The sequence below is a fragment of the Myotis nattereri genome, assembly GCF_964212035.1.
Source record: "Myotis nattereri genome assembly, chromosome: 10".
Taxonomy (NCBI): domain Eukaryota; kingdom Metazoa; phylum Chordata; class Mammalia; order Chiroptera; family Vespertilionidae; genus Myotis; species Myotis nattereri.
Window position 1 is genome coordinate 27965869 of NC_138085.1, and position 23684 is coordinate 27989552.

At 46.3% G+C, this 23684-nt stretch overlaps 1 protein-coding gene across 1 annotated transcript; it reads left to right on the forward strand.

The window, feature by feature from the left end:
- Positions 1-446: 446 nt before the first annotated feature.
- Positions 447-14271, forward strand: LOC308526411 (interleukin-36 beta-like; the record flags this gene model as incomplete). The annotated part of the gene is made up of 4 exons (XM_081101528.1): positions 447-537; positions 11593-11700; positions 13154-13287; positions 14062-14271. The coding sequence occupies 4 exons, from the start codon at positions 447-449 to the stop codon at positions 14269-14271; spliced, it is 543 nt and encodes a 180-aa protein (XP_080957654.1).
- Between the last annotated feature and the right edge of the window lie 9413 nt (positions 14272-23684).

Below are 23684 nucleotides of genomic sequence, written 5' to 3' on the forward strand. Positions count from 1 at the left end.
AGTGAGCTGGCATCTGGGTTTACAAAGACTGGCCTTGTAATGGGGCAGGCTGGGAATCTGGGCTTGTGGGAGTTGGCCTGGAGTCTGGGGCCATGAGGGCCACCCTGACACTGAGGTGAGTCTAGAGCAGCTGTGGGCAAACTACGGCCTGCGGGCCGGATCCAGCCCGTTTGAAAGGAATAAAACTAAAAAAAAAACACCGTACCCTTTTATGTAATGATGTTTACTTTGAATTTATATTAGTTCACACAAACACTCCATCCATGCTTTTGTTTGGCCCTCCGGTCCAGTTTAAGAACCCATTCTGGCCCTTGAGTCAAAAAGTTTGCCCACCCCTGGTCTAGAGTCTGAGACCTTGGGTGTTGGCCTGGAGCCTGGATCCATGAGTATCATGGGGAACCAGCCAGGAGGTTGTGTCCATAAAAGCTGATCTAAAGGCTGGGGCTATGGAGGCTGACCTGGTGCTGGTGGGTTGGGAGCTTATGTCTATAGCAGCCTGCCTGGAGCCTGAGGTCATTGGGGCTGTCTTGGTGCTGGGTAAGGTCATGAGCCTGGGCCTATGGGAGCCAATTTAGAGCCTAAATCTATGCAGACCTGGCACGGGAGTGGGCTGAGAGCCTGGGGCCCCAGGAGTCAGCCTGGCACTAGGGTAGTGATGGCAAACCTATGACACACTTGTCAGAGGTGACACGCAAACTCATTTTGGGTGATGCGCATCGACAGAGACAAAAAATTCCATAATTCAAATATTTGTCTCTCACAAGGGCCAGAGCTGGGCATCACTTGAGTAATATTATTACTCACGTTACTCATGATCAATAATGCAATTCTTAAACCGGATGTAAACATGTACATTGGTGTTGTGTAGCAAAGATATATAGTGAAAACATCCAAGATACATTGTTCCAATATTGACATTAATATAAAAAGGTTAAGAATTGCACTATAAAGAGATTAATCTTTACTCATGACATTTTATTTTAACTCGAGTGACAAAATGCCCAATTCTGGAAACGGCCTCGTTATTGTCAACATGTGCCTCGGGTAAGCTTCCTGTGCGTTTGGGTGCATTCGGCAAATGGATGCACTTGATCGCCATGTTCGTTAGGAGACAGGAGTGGGAGGGTAAAGTACTTGAGCGATTTGTGGAGTGCTTTGAAGAAATTATTGTATTTATTGAGAATAAGGATCTGGCAAACTTTCCTCAGATCAATGATCATAAGTGGGTCAGCAATTTGATGTTTATTACAGATCTCTCTGTCCATATGAATGAAATGAACTTAAAATTACAAGGTTTTGGCAAAAGTATTGACGTTATGTTTGGATACATCAAATCTTTTGAAAGTAAACTTAAAATTTTCAAGTGAGATATTGAAACTAAAACTTATAAGTATTTTCCTTGAGTAAAAAAAGTATTTCGAGAAGGCTACTACATGAGTGTAATGGAGTCCATACTTTTGTACCAGAATATAGTAAACTCGTTATTTGAAAAGTTCAGTGAAAGATTCAACCAATTTAGAAGCCTAGAACAGACCATTAAAATAATTAAGTATCCAGATGTAGTTGTTTACAGTACTTTGGAATTAAAGGATTTCCAATGGGTGCAAATTGACGATTTAGAGATGCAACTTGCAGATTTCCAAGGTAGCATTTGGACTCATGTGTTTGTCGACTTAAGGTCGAAACTTGAAAATCTGGAACGAAATCGTTTGAATAATGAAGAAGAGTGCAACTACGAGCAAGGAATTTTGAGTGCTTGGAACAGAGTACCTGAAACTTTTAGCGACATAAAAAATCTAGCGATGGCTTTGCTCACAGTTTTTCCATCAACATATTTTTGTGAGACTTTGTTCTCAGCATTAAATAATATTACGAAGAACAAAAGAAACAGGTTAACAGATGAAGTTAGTGGCACTTGCTTGGCCTTGAAGTGCACCAAGTATGAACCTGCAATCGAAGAATTAGCAGACAAACTTCAGCACCAAAAAAGTCACTAATTTCTAGTTTTCATGCCATTTGATTATCATTGTTTTTATTATTTTTTTTCCTAAATGTACATTGTTTTTCTGCTTTTGTTCATTTTATACATATTTTTGGTTGATTTTTCTTTGTTAAATGGCATTTAAATATATAAAATAAATATCAAAAATATAAATCTTTTTTTTTACTATGGTTGCAAATATAAAAAATAATTATGGATATTTCTATATGTGACACGGCACCAGAGTTACGTTAGAGTTTTTCAAAATTTTGACACACCGAGCTCAAAAGGTTCGCCATCACTGTCACTAGGGAGTGCTGGGAGTCTGGATTTGTGGGAGCCTGGGAGTAATGAAAGCTGGCTAGGTGTTGTGGTGGGCTGAGAGTCAGGGGGCCAGCCTGGTGCTGGTGCAGGCCTGGTGCTAGGGTCTGCAGTGGAATTGGGTGCTCATGTTGCTCTTTTTTCCACACAGAGAGTATATCTCTTTCCACACTGGGCTGCCCTGGCTTGGGGAAGGATGAAGGAGGTTTTATGAAACTCTTTCCTAACCTCTTCAATGCATTTTTTCTTATTCTGTACTCCACCCAGGTTCTATAATCCCTCACCTAGAATCCTTAGCTCCTGTGAAGGCATTTTCATATGTGCATAGTTGTTCAAATTAATGTTTCTGGGAGGAAACAAGTGCTAGAAATTCCTACACCTCCATCCTGCTGGTGTCTCTCTCTAACTCTCTTCTGATGTGAGCTGTCTGTTGCCAAGTGCAAATATTGGCTATTTTATTTTATTTTATTTTATTTTATTTTATTTATTATTGCATTACATAGTTCTAGAGGTGCTGTTTGACACTTTCAAATCTGTCAATTTTTTATAGTTTGCTATTCTAAAATATATTTTCATATTTGTCATTTATTTCTTAAGCATGGTTGAGATCATTGTGTTAAGCTCCATGTATAATCATTGCAGAATCCTGCTAGCTTGCTTTGTTTGTTTGCTTGGTTTGTTTCTCTTTTTGGTTCCTGTTCTTATGATCTGTTTACTTGTTTGCTTAGTAATCTCCAACTATTGCGGCTTGTTATCTTAGTAAAATAGAGTGGCTACGTCCTCCTCTAGAGAGACTTTCTCTTGGCTTTTGATAGCAAATGTTTGGCTCCCATGAGACCAAATACCGTTTGAGAGTTCCTGTCTAAATCAAGCTGTACTTATGCAAAGCAAAATTCCTGTGAGGGCCTGTGCATGGCCTCAGCCTTCCAGCAATGACTGATTCTCTTGACACCATTGCCTCTCCCCCTTGGCTCAGTGCCAAGACAGCTCAGAGTTTGCAGAAGGTGAGGTTGGTCTAGATCTGGCTTACTTGCCCCCTCCCTGGCTCCAGGAAGATTTCTTTCTTGTTGTGGTGTGTGACTAGAGTACTGGCATGGCATGTGCCATCTCATCACAGAACGTATAGTGCCTTTAATGTCCCTTTATTTGAGCCCCTGATTCTTTAAGTCTGGGAGGGTCCTGAGATTCTGCATTTCTGACAAGCTGCCAGATGATGCCAATGCTGCTGGTCCATGGACCACACGTTGAATATCAAGGATGTTCACCACAAGGACAATTCCATCTAGTAATTTTCCTCTGTGTGAACACTAACCAAGTTGAATGGTGAAAATGATGTTACAGGAGTTGGGAAGGATTTGTGGGGCTGAGGTGTCTATGTTAGACCTTGACCTGAGTGGTGAAGAGATATGAATGGACTAAGGCAGTGATTTTCAACCTTTTCTATCTCATGCCACACATAAACTGATTACTAAAATTCTGTGGCATATCAAAAAATGTATATTTTTGCTGATCTGACAAAAATAGGTATAATATATATATATTTCAGAGAGGAAGTGAGAGGGAGAGAAACGTCAATGATGGAGAGAACCATTGGTTGGCTGCATTCTGCACATCACCTGCCGGAACCTAGCCCGAAACCCCGGGCATGTGCCTTGAATGGAATGAAACCAGGGACCCTTTAGTCCGCAGGCTGACGCTCTCTCCACTGAGACAAAATGGCTAGGACAAAAATGGGTATAATTTTTATTTATTCACACCGGATGGTTATTGTTCTGTTGGCTATTGTCATTTTTTAAATTTTATTTCACAATCTAACGGAAACGAGGTCAGTGCCCCTAAGTAAATAGGTATTGCATGTTATAAAAATTCTTATGTCTCACCGGTTGAAAATCTCTGGACTAAGAAATGAAATCCCAAGGCAGATCTAGTTTGGCTACCTGAAGAAAGAGGGGAGCATTTATCTACAGACTTTATCCCCACGGAGTCCTTTTTTTGCAGAGAGAAGTTTTCTTCTTCATATTTGACACAATGTCCCTTCTCAGGGGACTCTATCCCTTGACTATAAAAGATGTCACCTCCATACTAGGGAGAGGTATGTATAGGCCTTGGGCTATTGGGTATCACCCCTAATGCCTCCTTCCAACCCCATCACTCTGGACCAAGTGCCTGGCCACACAGAGCTCCGTGTGTTTACAGGATGAAATGAGGAATCTGGAAGGACCCTCATGTGGTGTGAGTGACTTTGCATTAATCCCAATGTGTCCTGGGTGCTTGCTTCTTTGTGCCCAATGGCAGGACACTGAACCCCTTCCCTCAAGATATCCAAGTGGGTCAGTCCTGTAGAGGGAGCACAGCGGTGATGTCGTAGGCTCCTTCCGAGAGCATGGAAGAGAGCTCATGCTGATGGCCACCTGGGGCGGCTCCTCTTCGTAGGCCCAGCTGGATTTTGAACCCTAGTTCTGACTCAGGGACACCTGCTGCACATTAACCTGTGGGGGCTTCCTGATTTTACACGCCCGAGGAGGAGGCTGTGGGGCCAGCCAGGACAAGAGTGTAACGGCCATTTATGGTCCCCTGCAGCCAGGATCCTGGGGAGGTTATAGGGTGTGAACACGAGGGTGTCTTTATGTGGCCAGGTAGGCTGATGAAGTAGCTCAAAGGTGAAGACTAGGGTGATCCACTGGTGGTCACAGCCAGAAGGCTGGTAGAGGCAGTGTGGGGTCTGGTGACACATGTGGGGGCTTCACTAGGCCAGTTGCTAGGTAAGCTGTCATATTTGGGGGTCTGCATAGTGTCCTTTAACCTGCACAGTCCATCAAGGCACACTGCTGTCACGGAAGTCACCTGGCCCAATCACAGATGCCAAAGAACTTTGCCAAGGACACAAGTCTGAAAGTTGCAAAGCCACATTTCAAACACACATCATCTATAATAATAAACGGTAATATGCTAATTAGACCAGACGTCTTCTGGACATCCTTCTGGACATCCTCCTAGCGGGGGCCAAGGCATAGGCCGTTAGGGGTGATCAGACTGTCAGGGGAGAGCTAAAGTTAGGAGCAATCAGGCCAGCAGAGGAGAGCAGTTAGGGGCGATCAGTCAGGCAGGCAGAGAGTTTAGGGGTGATCAGGCAGGCAGGCAGGTGAGTGGTTAGGAGCCAGCAGTCCCGGATTGTGAGAGGGATGTCCCGGATTAGAGAGGGTGCAGGCTGGGCTGAGGGACCACCCCTGGATGCACAAATTTTATGCACCGGGCCTCTAGTTTGAATGTAAGTTTCTTGCTTTTGACACTAAACTGCTACCTTAGAGTGGATTGTTCCCAGGATAACGAGGGAACTCATTGAGGAGAGGATCTCAAGAAACTCAATGAAGGGAATTCTAGTGCTGGTCAGGGCTGTGGGCAACTGGGACAGGGAACCCTCTGAGAAACCCTGGCATGGTCCCACCAGAGGAGGGGAGACTGGGACACTTACCTACCAGTCCCTCTCCTCTTGGTTCAGCAGCCTGGAGGGCTAAGGCTGACAGAGACTGGGCACACCACAGGGGCAGTGAACTCTGACAGCATTGCTCCAGCTTCCTACCTGGAAGACACACTGCATATCTGCTAGCTCAGAGCCCTGGAGCCTCTGAGCCAGGCTCCCTTCACCGCCAATCTAGAGAAGTGATCTCGGGGCCACATGGGCAGGGTGCCAGGAGCTGGCCTTGCCAGGAGGTGCCCTGGAGTGGAGAAGCAGCTTGCACTCCTCCTCTGAGGACCTGGAGGACTGTACCCTGGCCTGTTTTTTCCTGGTGTGAGGCTGGCAGAGCATATGCTGCCACTGGACCTGGAGCAGCAGAAGCTGCACAGTCTCAGGAGGCCCACCCCTGCCGCACCCACTGAGGGCTTCGCTCTTAGGAATAACTGTGCTGTGCGTCATTTTGCAGCATCAGCATCCAGTCCTTGGCCCTGGGACAGTCCCCTACAGTTTCTTTCCTCAAACTCAAGGCTGATGACTAACTTCCTGGTTTTGCTCTTGAAGGTGTGGGTGGCCCTCCTTGCTCAGGCCTGGTTTGTGACCCTCCTATCACTTTAAGCATTTTTTTAAATTAGCTTTACACAAGTGGGGGAGGAAGGTGGTTCTGCCCTGTGAGGGCCGCTTCATGCACTGGTGCCCGCGGGTTCCTGCTGCCTGAGGCCCAGTGAGGCTTTCTGTGAGGAGAATGTCAGCTGCAGCGGCCATGACTTGTCATACACCCTGAGCAAGGATTGCTGGGAAGGTGGTACCTTCCCAAACTCAGGTTTCTGCAGGCCTCACTGCTGGGAGGGGCTGTACAAATAGGGCCTCATGATTAGAAATCATTCTCCACACTACAGTGCACGATGCTGGCACACAGCTCACTGAGAAGTAACCGCCCCATCTGGGTGGGGGCTCTGACATGGCCATGGGCTTCCCAGGAACTCACAAGCCATAATTCCATATGCCTCCCAGCCATCGAGAGCATATTGATTTTGCAGACTTATCTTCCCACATATCAGTGAACTTTGTTCTCTGCAATGTGGTTCCTCAGACATTTAACCCATTTAGTCTTTCCATCACGTTTTTACTTGTCCCCAAGATGTGAAGAAAGATGTTGGGATACTATTTTTCCAAACATAGTGCTGACTCCCAGGGCCCATAGGCGTTGTCCAACCTCCTCCCCCTCTGCTGAGATCTGCCTCCAGCCTCTGAGTGACCATGTTGGTGTCAGAGATTATATTTCTTCCTGGCAACAGCACGACATTCCCTGAGCTTTCATCTTTCAGGGTTCCTACAAAATTGTAGAACTGCGTCTCTTCTGCTTTTCCATTGTCGGTCATTTCCCTAGAGTTGTGGACACGGAGGAGAGTGGAAGGGCTCTATTAATAAGTACACTAGAGTGATGGGCACTGACTTGGGTGCTCTTGGGCCAACTGGGGTATATGGCCTCCTGGGTACAAGGCTGGAACCATGTCAAATTTTCCCCAGAAGTCCCTCCTCACACCTGGCATTGGCCAAGGAGCCAAGGTGGGCCCAGAGTTCTCTCCAGTTGGAAACAAAGCAGCTAGTCTCCCCTACTTGTCTGAGAGGTTCTCCCAGGGCACTTCAGCCCTGACATGCGGTAGAAGAGCATCCTTAGCCCCTTACCACAACTCCCTTTTTCTGCTCCCAGTTTTCCTGTTACTCATGGGAACACTTCATTCAGTCCTTTGTATATTCAAATATTAATGAATTCTAATTATGGACCAGACACCATTACTGAAACAAAGCACATAGTTAGTGAGACAGACAAGTGCCCTAGCCAGATGGAGTTGGCATGTAGGTGATAAGATCATACGTGCATTTTAATTTGCATCTCTCTGATAATCAGTGATGTTGAACACCTTTTTATGTGTCTATATAAACACCTTTTTATGTGCCATCTATATGTTCTCTTTGGAGAAGTGTCTATTGAGATCCTTTGCCTGTTTTTTTTTTTTTTTTAAATTGTGTTGTTTGTCTTCTTGGTGTTGAGTTGTATAAGTTTTTAATATTTTTTTGGAAATGAACCCCTTATCAGATGTATCAGATTCACCCATGCAGTGGGGTGAGATTTTATTTTGTTGATGGTTTATTTTGCTGTAAAAGTTTATATCACCTCATGCCTGTCTGAATGACTATTAATAAATCAATAAACAACAAGTGTGGCATGTGTGGAAGGCAACCAATAGATGTTTCTCTCTTAAAAAAACACTTTTTTTTTTTATGGAACTATATTTGACCCAGTGATCTCACTTCTGGGAATATCTCTGAAACACAAAACACTAATTCAAAGGAATATATGCACTCTTATGTTCATTGCAGCATTATTTACAGTAGCCAAAATCTGGAAACAGCCCAAGTACCCATCAGTAGATGAATGGGTAAAAATGCTGTGATACATTTACATCTTGGAATACTACTTGGCCATAAAAAAGAAGAAAGTCTAACCATTTGTGACAGCATGGATGCACCTCGAAATTATTACTCTGAGTGAAATAAGCCAGTCAGAAAAAGACAAATACCAACTGATCTAACTTATATGTGGAAACCAATCAACAAAATAATTTAACAAACAAAATAGAAACTGAAGCATAGATACAGAACAGACTGATAGTTGTCAGTGGGGAGGGACTTGGTGAAAAAAGGTAAAGGGATTAAGCAAGAAAAAAAATATAGAGATATGACACATAGATACAGACAACAGTATGGTGATAGGGCAGCTGGAGCAGAGACTCAAATGGGCAGGGGCAGGGGCAGGGGCAGGGGCAGAGGTGGGCTATGCTGAGGGATTCGGTTACTACTCTGGGTGTGATGAAGCCATTGGAGAGTTCTGACAGGGGAGTGCTATGACCACACTACACCTTTGACCCTGATGTTGGCCGGTGGACATTTCACTCCGCGGGTGAGAACAGAGGCAGGGCGACCACGGAGGCGCTCTGGCAGTACTCTGGGGAGAGAGTTGACAGTGGATTTCAGAGAACAGAACTGAAGCCCATGGTGGTGAGTTTACATGGAGGCACATTTTGGCAGAGAAGGAGTCGGATTGTTTAACATTTAGGGCTGACCACAATATCGGGCTTGAAGGGTAATGATTCCCTTCCATGCCATTGCTGAGGCCGAGTCTGATCCCATCAGAGCTGAGAAGCCACAGGCCTCCCAGGTCCCTCCGGCCCACGAGTCAGTCCCCTGCGTTGGACATAGTGCAGGTTTCAGCACCCACCATGGGCCACAGGCACACGTCTCAGCTGCTGGAAGCACCACCCAGTGGTTAAGAACAGACCATCTGGCTTGTAACCTGATGATGTGATTTGGGGTAAGTCTTGTGATCTCTCAGGGTCTCTGTTTTTTGCATAAGGAGTGAAGATTAATGCCGCTCCAGGGTTGTTGTGAGGATTAAAAGATTAATCAGGTACTTCCCTTAGCTTATCAACATGGAGTAAACTCTGGATATTGCTTGTGTAAAACTCCTGAATGGTGTGAAGGAGGTGTGGCTCAGTCAGTGACATGTCACACCTCTATCCCCAAGGCGGTCCCAAGGAATTCTTGATTACAAAGCACTGGCCTCATCCGTGTTTCTTCACCATTGTTCCCTGGCTTCTGACCTGCTTTTGTCTCTCTGGGACCCCAGAACGGCCACACCTGTGTTGCCTCCCAGTCACCCAGTGACACTCACGGGACCTCTGTGTCAGACCAGCCTTTTTGACAATGTGGCACACCCAGACCAGGAAATGACCCAGACCTTAAATGCTATTAGAAGGCCAGAGTTCCGGATCAGTTTTCTAAAGGAGCCCTTGCATGCGGTGGAGCCTAAGTTTGCGTTGGCCTAGGGACAAGAGCATATCTTTGAGCAAAGGTAACTTCTGCTGCTCAGAAGGCACGTAGTGGGCAGCTCTTTCAGGGCCCTGTCTAGCCTTGAGGAGCCTCTGAGGTTGAGGGACCCGGGGTCGAAGGCTCAGGGCATCAGAGGAGCTGGGCTGCTTCCACGAGTGTGGGTGGCTGCCTACTCCCTCTCTAGGGATAACTGTAGAATCAGGCACTGGGGGTCCTGAGGCAGGGAGGGTGGTGAACAACTGCTTCTCACTGTGGGGAGTCTGTGGTCTTCTCAGGGAGCTGACTGCTGCCCGGACCAGAAGCCCAGAGATATGTGTCCTGTGACCTGGAGCATGTGGATGTCCACAGCAGGGTCCTTAGAGATGCCTGTTTGGGTGGGGAACAGGGGAGCTGGGGGCAGAGAGACAGGCTTGCTGCCACTTACTTAGGATGCTCAGACTTGAAGTCAGGAGAACTGGTGACTTACCAGCTGTGCAGGACTAAACAGAGATGAACACACCCTCTCTAAACCCAGAAACTCATCCTAGGAGGTGCCTGGGGGTACTCTGGAACCTCCTACCAACCCCAGATGTGGTAGGTAGAGAGTACCCCAGGCCCATCACTGCCTGGAGAGCCAGGACCAAACAGTCCCGAAAGAGATGGGAGCTTCCACTTGGGGTTGTCTGGCCTGGGAACATGCTCTTCCATCCTAAGTCTCACATGTGCAGCTGGGACAGGATCTCAGGGCAGCTTCCTCCAAACAATTTTTCCATCCATTTCCAGGGGAAGGGCAGGGCAATGAATAATGTGTTTTTCTTCCCTCCTTCCTTCACAAGGCCAGATGATGACAACCTCCTCGCCACCATCTGATCTGCCTTATGCTCTTCACAGAAAACCTAAAGACAAGGCGGACACCCCACTAAGTAAGTGGCAAATTATAAACCAGCATGGCGGTCTCCATCCTGCCTCCCCAGGGACAATAGGGCACCAGGTTCTCTCATTTGCTCAGCTACAGATGTATTTGCTAAAATACTCACATCAGGAAAGCTGCACTTGAAAATCTCAGAGCATTTAGTTCTCATCTTATGTGTGTTTAGAATTGTTTACTTATTTTGATAAAGAGGGCATAGAAAAAAACAAACAACATACTGATGACCAATTTTAACATTTTTTGTGGCTTTTTTTAGTACTCAGAGACTGTCAATCAGAGAAGGACAAGTTACTAATACCCCTTGTAAATCTTTGGGGACCATGATTTCAGACAGTTTGATCCAGAAAACAGCCCCTGTCTTGGGTCCCCTTCCTTTCTCCTGAAAGCCATTCTTAGAACAGTAAATCTACCCTAGAAATTCATCAGCCAGTACAGTCGCTCTCCCCCCCGCCCCAATCTGTGGAAGATATGTTTTGAGATCCTCAGCAGATGCCTGAACCCACAGATAGTACCAAACCCCATATACATATATTATGTTGTTTCCTACACATCACATCAGCACTTTACAGCTGCTCTTTGACTCATCTGAGTTGCCAGCATCACTACTCTTAAGCTTTGAGGTCATTGTTAAGTAAAATAAGGGTGACTGGAACACAAGCACTGTGATACCATAAGAGTAGATCTGATAACTCAGACGGTTATTGAGTGATTCCTGGGTGGGGACTGTATACAGTGAGGACACGCTGGACAAAGGGACAATTCACATCCCAGGTGGGATGGCGTGGGTGATGTGAGGTCCCATCACAACTTTAGAACGGTATGCATTTTAAAACTTATGAATTATTTATTTCTGCAATTTTCCTTTTAATATTTTCTGACCACAGTTGACTGTGGGTAACTGAAATCGAGGGAAGTAAAACAGTGAATAGGAAGGGGAGGGTGGGGAAACCACTGTATTACAGGACGCAGCCCAAGTCCTGAAAGTTGATAGTAACCTCCCGTGTTCTTTGTGCTTCCCCCGTCACCTGGCAGGGCTGGGACATCCAGGAACCTTTAGTATTCGAGATCCTCTACAGATGGTGTGGGTGCTGGAGGGAGAGTCTTTAATCGCAGTTCCTTCTAGCAAAAATGTCAAACCTGGTGAGTGACAATGTTTGCCTCTTAAAGGGATACCACCTCCACAGTGTATGGGGCTGACCTCTATGAGCTTGGCTGTGGCGTCTCCTACTTCTGGGTACCAGCTCAGTGTCCACAGGAGGGCAAGATGGACAAGGCGGTTCCCTCCTGCAAAGGAAACCCTGTACCTAGAAATGAGGAGTGAGGGATGGGCAGTTCTCCTTGGCCAAAAAAAATGTCAACAAGAAGGTGTTGTCCATTCAGTCAGGCTGCTTTTCCTCGGAGCTTCTCTCCCTTAAATTTGATCCATTGCTACCCATGTCCTCAGATTAAATTACTTCACCTTCCACCACCAAACTGCACACTCTTCTAGCTTGGTATCCTCTCCTCTGGTAACAGGAGAATATGTCTTCCTCCTATCAAGGGTCAACCATGCCTCAATGAAGCTGTGGGAAGAAGTCAGTGCAACTCAGCTCTTTCCCTCCCCTATGATTCAGTGTTTGATCCCATCCCTCTGTCCCCTGCATATCCCACCTTTGTATATCTATTGGGTCTTTTCTGTCACTGACAAACATGCTCTGATATAATATTTCCAAGCTTAATACTAAAAAGCTCTTCTTGATGCCCACATTTCATTCCTACCATTGTTGTTTTCCTATATACAACGTACCATGCTATATGCCAACCACAGCCAAATTCCATGGAAGCGTTGACTACACAACCTGTCTCCATTTTCCCTGCTGCTCATGCTTACATCATGTGAAAGAAACCTGAGCGGGCGGCTGAGGCCAGTGTGAAGAGCCCATGGTGCCTTGTGAATCTCAAGGTCATGCCAACTGTCATCTAAGTGAAGGAAGCCACAGGATATATAGAAGGAGCTCAGTCCTAGCCCATTTGGCTCAGTGGATAGAGAGTCAGTCCACTTACTGAACGGTTCCAGGTTCAATTCAGGTCAAGGGCATGTACCTCAGTTGAAGGCTCGATCTCCGGCCTTGGTCAGGGCATGTGTGGGAGGCACACAATCTCTGTGTCTCTCTCATATCAATGTTTCTCTATCTGTGTCTCTCCTCCCTCCCACCCTCTCTAAAAATCAATGGGAAAATACCCTTGGGTGAGCATTAACAAAAAAAGGTTCTCCTTCCAGCTGAGTGAGCTCTCCTTAAAGGACATTCTTGGAAATCCCCCACTACACTTCCACTTAGAGCTCATGGGCTACAACTTATGTTAGCTGCAAGTGTGGTGGCGAATTTTATCTTTACTTTGGGGAAACTGGGCTCTGATAGGAAGGAAGGAAAAAGGAAATGGGTTTCACCACCCATCTCTGATGGAGCAGTTCTACCCCCTGGCTAATTGGGGGAGCCTTCTGGGCAGACCTGGCTGATCAGCATGGGGCTGGGAGGAGCAACAGAGTGTTGACGACAGGACCAGCCTTGCTGCCTCCTGGAGCTGATGCCTGTCCCCATTTCCCTATTTCCAGCTACTATTTTCTCAGTGCCATGCACAGACCCGGACATCTCTAATGAAAAAGGCAGTCCGATATACCTGGGAGTTAAGGAAGATCTCTGTCTGTTCTGTGCAGAAATTGAGGGCCGGCCTACTTTGCAGCTTAAGGTGAGTGGTTGTGCAGCTAATGAGAGAAGTACTGTGACTTTTAATTTAATTTAATACATTACTGAGTAAAAATAACATTTTTCAACCTTGGATTATTCATTGTAAGGAAACTTGACTTTGATAGTCCCCCAGCCAATACCTGTTCCCTTTGGAGTGGATGCAACACTTACTTTAAAGTCAGAGCATCCTCTGAATGCCAGAAAGGACACCACAGAGGCATTTCAGGAAGGCCAGGACTGCAGCTTCTCCATTCCTCGTCCTCTTCGACTGCCTCCCAGAAACCCTCTGAGATGTCGGGCACTCCCATGTGAGCTCAGGCCACTGCACACAGAGCAGGGAAGGGCAGATTGTGAGTCTGGATGCTGCAGATTTCATGTCAGTGGTCCCTGCACTGAAAGCAGCGTTTACAGTCATGAAGCTCATCCTTCTGCTGTGACAGACGCTGCAATGTGCAAACCCACTGGAGACTGGGAATCTCGTGAGAATGATCTGAACCTGTGGATGGGTGCCTAGCAGGAGCCCCCACGACACAATGAGCCCCACTCTGTTCTGGAAAAGATGGTGTTGTCTCAAAGAATCAGAAGTCCCTGGTGTTGTGTGATATCAGGGGCAGCCAAGCTGTTGGGAACCGAAGCGTTGCCTGTGCTGACACCTGGCATCCTCCTCTCATCAGCCATGCTCCTCCCTGTGGGGAAAGCAGTCACTCCTGAGGCTGAGTTAGTTGAGCTCCCTCCTCCCAGTAATCCTCTCTGATAGTCCTCTTTCTGCTCCTAGAAGGAAAGCATAATGAAACTGTATGAGGAGAAGAAGGCGCAGAAGTCCTTTCTCTTTCTGCGTGGCATAGAGGGCTCCACCTCCACCTTCCAGTCCGTCGCCTGCCTCGGCTGGTTCATCGCCACTTCCTCGCAAGTGGGGCAGCCTGTCACCCTCACCAACGACAGGGGCAAAACTTACAACACCAACTTCTATTTCAGTTCTTTGTAGCCTGGGCTGTGGCTGGCTGATTCTGGGACAGAGAACCTGTAGGTCATGGTAAGAGACCACCGAGCACTGCTGTCCATCCACAGCCCGCCTCATGCTCAGCACCCAAAGCCACCTCCTCTAGACATGCACTGGCACACCACGCCTCCCTCTGGAATGTCGTTCTAGTATCAAACCCTAGAGTCACTTTTTATTGTTTCCTGATCTTGTCCTATTATCCACTTTGCTGTCAAGTCTAGTTAAGTCCACATCCTAAATGCTCCTTGTACACAACCATCTCCTATTCCTCCTGCCAACCCATGGCCTAGAGATGTGAATTTCAAACATATTTGTTCTTACAAATATGTTTACTTGAAACATAATCTGTTCCAAGATCAGTCCTTCTGGCATTACCTCCTGTTGCTTCACTGCCCAGGATTGTTGGGGATAACTCTTGAACCCCACTCTTTCAATACAAATACTCTTTATTAATTTTATGCATGTTCATTATAAATATTGGAAACTTACTCCCAAAGAGAAATGTAAAGGGTAGGATAACTATGAAATAAAAAATTTTACATGTTCATACTCATGATGAATTCTTAATACCATCTATATTATAAAAAGCCAGTGACGGTAATGCCGTAACGCTGCAATGACCAAATGACTTGTCACCAGGAAGTGCATTGATGGCTCTCATGGCGTGGTAGGTCTGGGTCTCGCATGATTTCACTCACTGGGTCTCTAGTTAGTTAGTAATTCGACACACAGTATATATTTTTGTAAAAGGTGAATTGTTAACATATGAATGCAAATTAACAATAGAATGCAAATCAATCCATGTTTCAAAGAATCACTTATATTAGTTGGAATTATTTTTCCGGCAACTTCTTGAAACTCATTGTATTGTCTTTGTTGTTACTTTTTAGTGTCTGGAAGTAGGTCAGCCATGACACTTTCTCGTGTTGTTTTTTTTTTGGAATTTTACTAGAACCTTCAATCAACAGTTTCTTTATTGGGATGTTTTTAAGCCCATTGTCCATTTTGTGAGGGTGACTTTAGTTAAAGCCTGCAATGAAATTCATGACACCCATCACATATAAGTTGCAATTTACTATAATATCCTGGACATGAATGTGCGTGCAATGGGCTCTCCTCTCAGAAGACCCTGCCCTTCTTTGCACATCACAGGTGTGATCATTGCTAACTAAGTTTGCATTTCTCAGCCAAGCATAATCTGTTCCAAGACCTGTCCTTCTGGCATTACCTCCTTTTGCTTCACTGCCCAGGATTGTTAGGGATAAGCCTTGAACATCACCTTACATCCTGCTAGCCTGCCTTTTCCCCAGTCACTGCTGTGCTTTGAGAAGTCGTCTCGGCTGCACCAGCCATCTCTCTCTCTATCTGCTCTGGGGTGCCTAGGACACCTGGGGGAGGACACTTGCAGGGGCCTGCTTGGCACTCATGCATACGCAAACTTGGAAGTAAGAGGGAGCTGCTCCAGAGGAGATCTTTACCAGTGGGGGATGGGAGTGGGTGGGAAATGCTACCTCTCCCATCACTTGGTGGACAATTCTGAGATGCAGTCTATCTACAAGGTCCTCAGAGGGTCCCAGCAGGACTTGGTCATAGCTGCCCATGGCAGTGCTGTGCCCAAGAACACAGCCTTATGTTGGCTGCCCTAGCGTTCCTGCTTCCATTTTTCCAGCCCCTACTCCTGTTCCCTTCTCATCACCCTGCATGCAAGCCTTGTCTCAGGCTCTGCTTTCTGGTGTAAACTGAGGCTGAGGCAGATTTACAGTGAGCTTCTTTCCTCTACTAGTTACTCCCAGTGCATTAGCTTTCTTCCCCCAACACCTCCTCTCATACAAACATCTCAGACACATTCATCCCTGTGTATTTCACTGCCCAAGTCTCTAACATCCCACATGTGTGAAGTGTTGAGAGACCTCTCCTCATCTCCCCAACCAAATGCACTATCTGGTCTCCTTTAAAGTCCATAGCATTTTGCCTTCTCACGTGACATTTCGTTTGCTAGACTTTGTGCTCAAGTTTTTCTTCTTGTCTTGGCCCCTTTGCTCTCTTCTCCTCAACCACATTCTAGGTACACAGAGAACAGGGATTGTGTCTTTTATGCAATCTACTCCCCTTATGTGCCAGCTATTGCCTCTTACATAAGTTTCTGAAAAAACATTGTAAGTGCATCTTTATTTTCAACAGATACTGGCAATCTGCCTTTTGATGTGGCTTTTCCAACTTATACTCCCAATGATGCGTTTATCCTTCCTTCCCTGACCAAAACTTACTTTTAAATTAAAAACCATTATTCATCCAGTGTATAAAGAATATCTTGTTACTGTGATTTGTATGCCCCTGAGTACTAGCATGCCATTGACTGCTCAGCACATTCTAGTCTTGGCTTCTAACTTCTCCACCAAAACATTTTTTTGAGCATCACCAATGACATCTCTGTTGCCACATCCCCATGGACATTCTGCTGTCCTCATCTTAATCGGTGTTGGACACAGCCTGCTGCTCTGACTCATTCTTACACTCACATCTAGGGGCTCTGTGGCCATCACCCCTAGTGTTCCCCAACCCCAGTGGCTTTCCCTCCTCTTTCCTCTTCTCCAGTTCCTCCTCCTGTGACTTCAAAAGTTGCAGTTCCTCAGGCCCCATCTCTCCTTTATGCTGTCTCCCTGGATGACATTACCTGTTCTCATGAATGAAACACTGTCCTGAAGGATGGGACTCTTTGATCTGGCCCAAGGCTCTTGTTGGAATACCAATTTATGTTGTCCCAGAGCATGCAAATTGAATATGTCCTAAGTACTACCCTCAATAATTGTCCAACATGCCCACTCCCACACCCAGTTACTCAAGACAGAAACCTAAGACTCATCTTTGATTCCTCCTTTCCCTGAAGCCCTACATCCAACCCATCAAGTCTATCCTCCTTTCCCTAAAGAGGTTTACCTTCAAAATACACCTCAACTCCACCCATCTCTCTCCAATGTTCCTGCCACCCACCACTGCATATAGAGCAACTGCCATCTCTCAACCACTGTTTTTCTCTTTGTAAAATTTAGATGCAAAAATGTCTGGCTTTATCATTTGACTGAATTCATTTTTTCCTCTCTCTCTCTTTTATTTATTTACTAGAGGCCCGGTGCACAAAAATTTGTGCACTCAGGGGGTTGGGGGGGTGGGGGGCGTCCCTCAGCCTGGCCTGTGCCCTCTCGCAGTCTGGAACCCCTTGGGAGATAACGACCTGCAGGCTTAGGCCTGCTCCTGGGTGGCAGAGAGCAGACACAATCCCTAGGTGCAGCCCCTGGTTGGGCTCAGAGCAAGGCCTATTGAGGAGTTGGGGCACCGCCCCCTGTCATGCAAGAGCAGGGCAGATTGTGAGGTTGCGATGCCACCCTCAGTCACGCTCAGGGTAGGGCCGATTGGGGGGTTGGGGCACCGCCCCCTGTCACACTCAAGGCAGAGTCGATGGGGAGGTTGTGGTGCCACCCCCTGTAACGCAAAGAGCAGGGCGGATCAGGGGGTTGGGGCACTGCCCCCTGTCACAGACAGAGCAAGGTCAATCAGGGGGTTGGGGCGCCTTCACCTGTCACGAACAGAGCAAGGTGGATAGGGAGGTTGTGGCCCCACCCCCTGTCACACACAGAGCCGCAGGGCGATCAGGGGGTTTGGGCGCTGCCCCCTGTCACACTGATCCCAGTGCCTGGAAGCCTCTCAGCTCCGCTGATCCCAGTGCTGGGAGGCATATTACCCTTTTACTATATAGAATAGAGACCCGGTGCATGGGTGGGGGCTGGCTGGTTTGCCCTGAAGGGTGTCCTGGATCAGGGTGGGGGTCCCCACTGGGGTGCCTGGCCAGCCTGGATGAGGGGATGATGACTGTTTGCAGCTGGTCACACACCCTTCAGGGTGGGGGTCCTCACTGGGGTGCCTGGCCAGTCTGGGTAAGGGGCTGAGGGCTGTTTTCAGGCCGACTGAAGCTCCCAACTGCTCCTTTTTTTATTTTTTTATTCTGGGCCAGCTTTAGCTCTGAGGCTCCAGCTCTTAGGCCTCCACTCCTGGAAGCAGGTATCTGGTTTGTTTCGGTTCTATAATCGAAACTCTGTATTAACTCCAGCTCTGAGATCCCAGCGGCCGAAAGCTGGTTTCTGGGGTTTTGTTTAGCGTCTATATTTGTTACAATATTTGAAACTGCAGGCTCAGAGGCCGGCAAGGCAGGCGGGGAATGTTGGAGTCCTCCGTCACTGAAGCAAGCAAGCCTCATGTTAGTTTCAAGCTGCCTGGCTGCCGGCCGCCATCTTGGCTGGCAGTTAATTTGCATATCTCCCTGATTAGCCAATGGGAAGGGTAGCGGTTGTACCCCAATTACCATGTTTCTCTTTTATTAGATAGGATTTTTTTTTACTGATGTCTGATTTATTTCTGCCTTTTAAATAATTAACATTTTAGCTAGTTCTGTTTTACATATGGCTTTTAAAATAATTGTTACATTTCACTTTTAAAAGATTTTTTTATTTTTCATTTTTTTAATTAAATCTTTATTGTTCAGATTATTACATTTGTTCCTCTTTCCCCCCCCCCCCCCATAACTTCCCTCCTCCCAGTTCCTGTCCCACCCTCCACCCTCACTCCCCACCCACTGTCCTCATCCATAGGTGCACGATTTTTGTCCAGTCTCTTCCCGCATCTCCCACACCCCTTTCCCCCCCAAGAATAGTCAGTCCATTCCCTTTCTATGTCCCTGATTCTATTATAATCACCAGTTCATTCTGTTCATCAGATTACTTATTCACTTGATTCTTAGATTCACTTGTTGATAGATGCATATTTGTTGTTCATAATTTGTATCTTTACCTTTTTCTTCTTCTTCCTCTTCTTAAAGGATACCTTTCAGCATTTCATATAATCCTGGTTTGGTGGTGATGAACTCCTTTAGCTTTTCCTTATCTGTGAAGCTCTTTATCTGACCTTCAATTCTGAATGATAGCTTTGCTGGATAAAGTAATCTTGGTTGTAGGTTCTTGGTATTCATCACTTTGAATATTTCTTGCCACTCCCTTCTGACCTGCAAAGTTTCTGTTGAGAAATCAGCTGACAGTCGTATGGGTATTCCCTTGTAGGTAACTGAGTTTCTTTCTCTTGCTGCTGTTAAGATTCTCTCTTTGTCTTTTGCTCTTGGCATTTTAATTATGATGTGTCTTGGTGTGGTCCTCTTTGGATTCCTTTTGTTTGGGGTTCTCTGCGCTTCTTGGACCTGTAAGTCTATTTCTTTCACCAGGTGGGGGAAGTTTTCTGTCATTATTTCTTCAAATAGGTTTTCAATATCTTGCTCTCTCTCATCTTCTGGCACCCCTATAATTCTGATGTTGGTACGTTTGAAGCTGTCCCAGCGGCTCCTTACCCTATCTTCGTATTTTCGGATTCTTTTTTTCATTTTGCTTTTCCGGTTGGGTGTTTTTTGCTTCTTCGCATTTCAAATCTTTGACTTGATTCTTGCGCTCCTCTGGTCTGCTGTTGGGAGTCTGTATAGTATTCTTTATTTCAGTCGGTGTATGCTTAATTTCTAGTTGGTTCTTTATCACAACATTGAGGGTCTCATTAGATTTCTCGAGGATCTCATTAAGTTTATCGGCGGCTTCTAGACAGTTCTTGAGAGACCTTAAAAGTGTGGTTCTGAGCTCTATGTCTTCCATTGACAATTTTGTCCTGTTTCTTTGTCTCCGCATTTTGTTATGCTTTCTTGGTGCACCCCCTAGTGGTCTTTGTGTGCAGTCTTGTAGTTAAGCCTAGACTGTTGTAGGTAATACTGGCAGGGATTTGACCTCCAGGCCAAGTGGCTGTGAGAATCAGCTGTGTCTGCAGTGAGAGAACTTCTGTCCTTTAGGTAGGTGCTAATCTGGCATTTGCCTGAGGCTATCCGGCAAATGCTTTTGTGCAGGGCTTGGGCGGGGCGAGTGGGTCACAGGGGGTCAAGAGGGTGGGCCAGAGAGAGCAGTTATGGCTGCTCTCAGTCCTGTCCCCAGAGGCTCTGCCTTTCTGAGTCCCAGCAACCACTGCAAACCTCGGAGAGAAAGCTGCACTCGCTCCGACAGAAGCCAGACAGTCTCGCTTCTCCCATTTGAGTCAGGGTCCCTAAAGACTCGCCTGTATTTGGAGCTCAGAGTCTGCGACTCCCTCCCGATTGAAAACGCCAACTGCGCCCTCAGCCACCAGCCCTCTCTGCATGCACTCCGCACCTCAGTATTTGACTTCAGCACTGCGCCTCCTCTGAGTGTCGGTATGTGTTTCTCTTTCCTCCTAGTTGTAGGACTTCCACTCAGCCAGCATTCCTGTGGTTCTGGGTGATGTCCATTCCATCTTTTAGTTTCACTTTTGAAGTGGTTGTTCGAGGCAGCAAACTCCGGCGTTAACCTATGCCGCCATCTTGGTTCTCCCTAAAAGATTTTTTTTTATAAATATATATATATTTTTAATATATTTTATTGATTTTTTACAGAGAGGAAGGGAGAGAGATAGAGAGTTAGAAACATCGATGAGAGAGAAACATCGATCAGCCGCCTCCTGCACATCTCCTACTGGGGATATGCCTGCAACCCAGGTACATGCCCCCGACCGGAATCGAACCTGGGACCCTTCAGTCTGCAGGCTGACGCTCTATCCACTGAGCCAAACCGGTTTCGGCTAAAAGATTTTTTTAAACTAAGGAATAAAATTGTGGTAAACAGTAAATGATAGCTATTGTTGTGTTATTACTAGTATATTCAGAAAATTCAGGAGATCTCTTTAGGACCCATTATCTCTGTTTTAAAGTAAATATTGAGTAGGTTTGAGGGGATATTAATAACAAGTGTATCCTAGATGTAAATAAATGGTACCCACGTGAACTCATCACCCAGCCAAAGCTAGGACCGTTGGAACCCCTGTATATTCCTCTTCCATCGGGTTCCCTCCCTCCCTCAGATGTAATTGTCATCCTAAATTTCATGGTTATTATTCCCTTGCATTTTGTTATACTTTCACCACATATGTATATCTCCCCCAAATAGTATAGTATTGCTTGCCTTTACATTTTATAGAATGAAACCATACTGTTTGTGTTCTTGTACAGCTTGCCCCATGTCCCTGGGTTCACTCTTGGTTACATCATGTCCCTTTGGGTGCTCTGGAGAGGATATACCATGGTGAGATTAGACAAACGGTGAATGTGTTGGGAGAAATGCACAGGAAAGATGTAGGAGGGAGGGATCAGGAGGAGGCAGGCAGAGCCTTCAGGCCATAATGCAAGTAGGACACTAGTAATGGGGAAGAGAGGAGTGGGTAGGAACAGCTTCGGGCTGCACTGCAGCTAGGACTACTCTGAGGAAGGCTTGACCTGACTGGCAGGGAGCCCCAGGTAAAGCTTACCTGTAGAGGCTCCAGGTCCCAGGAAGGGCCTGGCTGCAGTGCTGCTGTGCTCAGTCATGGCCTGGGAGCAGCCCAGGGTTGTGGCAGCCTGAGGCTGTAGGCCAGCTCTCCTCTGGGCAACAGCTTCTCCTAAAGGGAGATTGAAATCGATCCTGTTTACCAGGAGCTGAGATACAATTCACATGCATCATCGTGTAAATTTAATGTAAACAATGTGGTGATTTTAGACAATTTTATTTTAATGTGTCCTGGAGAAGATAATTTGGGGTTGAAATTTCAGGGGCATCGATGAACTTCATGAACTTGAATGTCCAACTCTCTCTTCAGGTTTGGAAAATTCTCAGCCATTATATTTTAAATAAGCTTTCTGCTCCTTCCTCCTCTTTTCAAATTTTAGGGCTTCAAAAATGCATAGATTCTTTCTGTTAGTAGAATTCCATAATTCACATGGGCTTTTTTCATTCTTTTCTTTTTGTTTCTCTGACTGAGTAATTTCAAATGACCTGTCTTCTAGTCGATGAATTCTTTCTTCTGTTTAATCCAGTCTGCTATTGAATTCTTCAGTTTATTCCTTGCATTCTTCAACTGAAGGACTTCTGTTTGTTTTGTTCTTAATGGTTTCTATGTCTTTGTTCATGCATTGCTTTCCTAATTTTGTCTAGTTGTCTGTTGCAAAATTCCTTTATGAGGATTATTCTGAATCCTTTTTTAGGCAATTCATTGATCATCATTTGTTTAGGGTCATTCTATGTAGCTTTATTAATTTCCTTTGGTGGTTTTATGTTTTCTTGATTATCCATGATTCTTGTTTCCTTCATTGGTGTCTACAGTTTTGAGGAAGAAGGTACCTCTTTCCATTTTTACAGTCTGGAAAAGCCCTTGGCCAGTCAATCAGCCCATACAGATATTATGGGTGGGCTGACTGTGGTGTCTGTGGGAGGGCCTGCTGCTAGAGTCCTTGGATGGGCATATAGGGTTCCTGGGTCAGCATGTGGCAGGCCTGGTGCTTGGAGCCACAGGGGCTGGCTGGTTTCTGGGTCCATTGGGGCAGGCCTGGTGCCTGAGTCTGTAGTGGTGGGCCTGGGACCTTGGTCTGTGTGAGCAGGCCTGGAACTCAGGTCTGTGGGGCCAGCTGGGTGCCTGGGACTGCTGGAGGCTAAGGCCAACAGTAGTTAGCATATCAATGCAGTATTCAGCAGGGCTGAAAATCAGCATAATATTGCTCTGCTGTTGGTCAGATGGCTCAAGGCAATCCCCTAACCTGATAATTCTTTTACTGTTTAAGAAACTTATCTTTGATATGCCTGTGTGCACTCTTAAAGGGAAAATGTGTATTTAAGTGAATAAAAACAAAGAGGACCGAGAAGTCAGGGAGCCTCTCCAATAGAGAAAGGTTTCCTCCTGGCCCCCATGCCTTCCTAATTCATATTTCTTGTCTAATGCGTTCCTTTGTGTGCAGTCCCAAAGGTTGTGCCAGGGGACTACTGGGGTGAGCTGGCATCTGGGTTTACAAAGACTGGCCTGGTACTGGGGCAGGGTGGGAATCTGGGCTTGTGGGAGTTGGCCTGGAGTCTGGGGCCATGAAGGCCACCATGACACTGGGGTGAGCCTATAGTGTGAGGCCTTGGGTATTGGCCCGGAGCCTGTACCCATGAGGATCATGGGGGACCAACCTGGAGGTTGGGTCCACAAAAGGTCATCTGAAGGCTGGGGCTGTGGGGGCTGACCTGGTGCTGGCTGGTTGGGAGCCTATGTTTATAGCAGCTGCCTGGAGCCTGAGGTCATTGGGGCTATCTTGGTGCTGGGGAAGGTCATGAGCCTGGGCCTGTGGGAGCCAATTTTGATCCTATATCTATGCAGGCCTGACACTGGAGTGGGCTGAGAGACTGTGTCTATGGAAGCCAGTTTGGAGCCTGGGTCCCCAGGAGTCAGCCTAGCACTGGGGAGTGCTTGGAGTCTGGATTAGTGGGAGCCTGGGAGTAATGAAAGCTGGCTAGGTGTTGTGG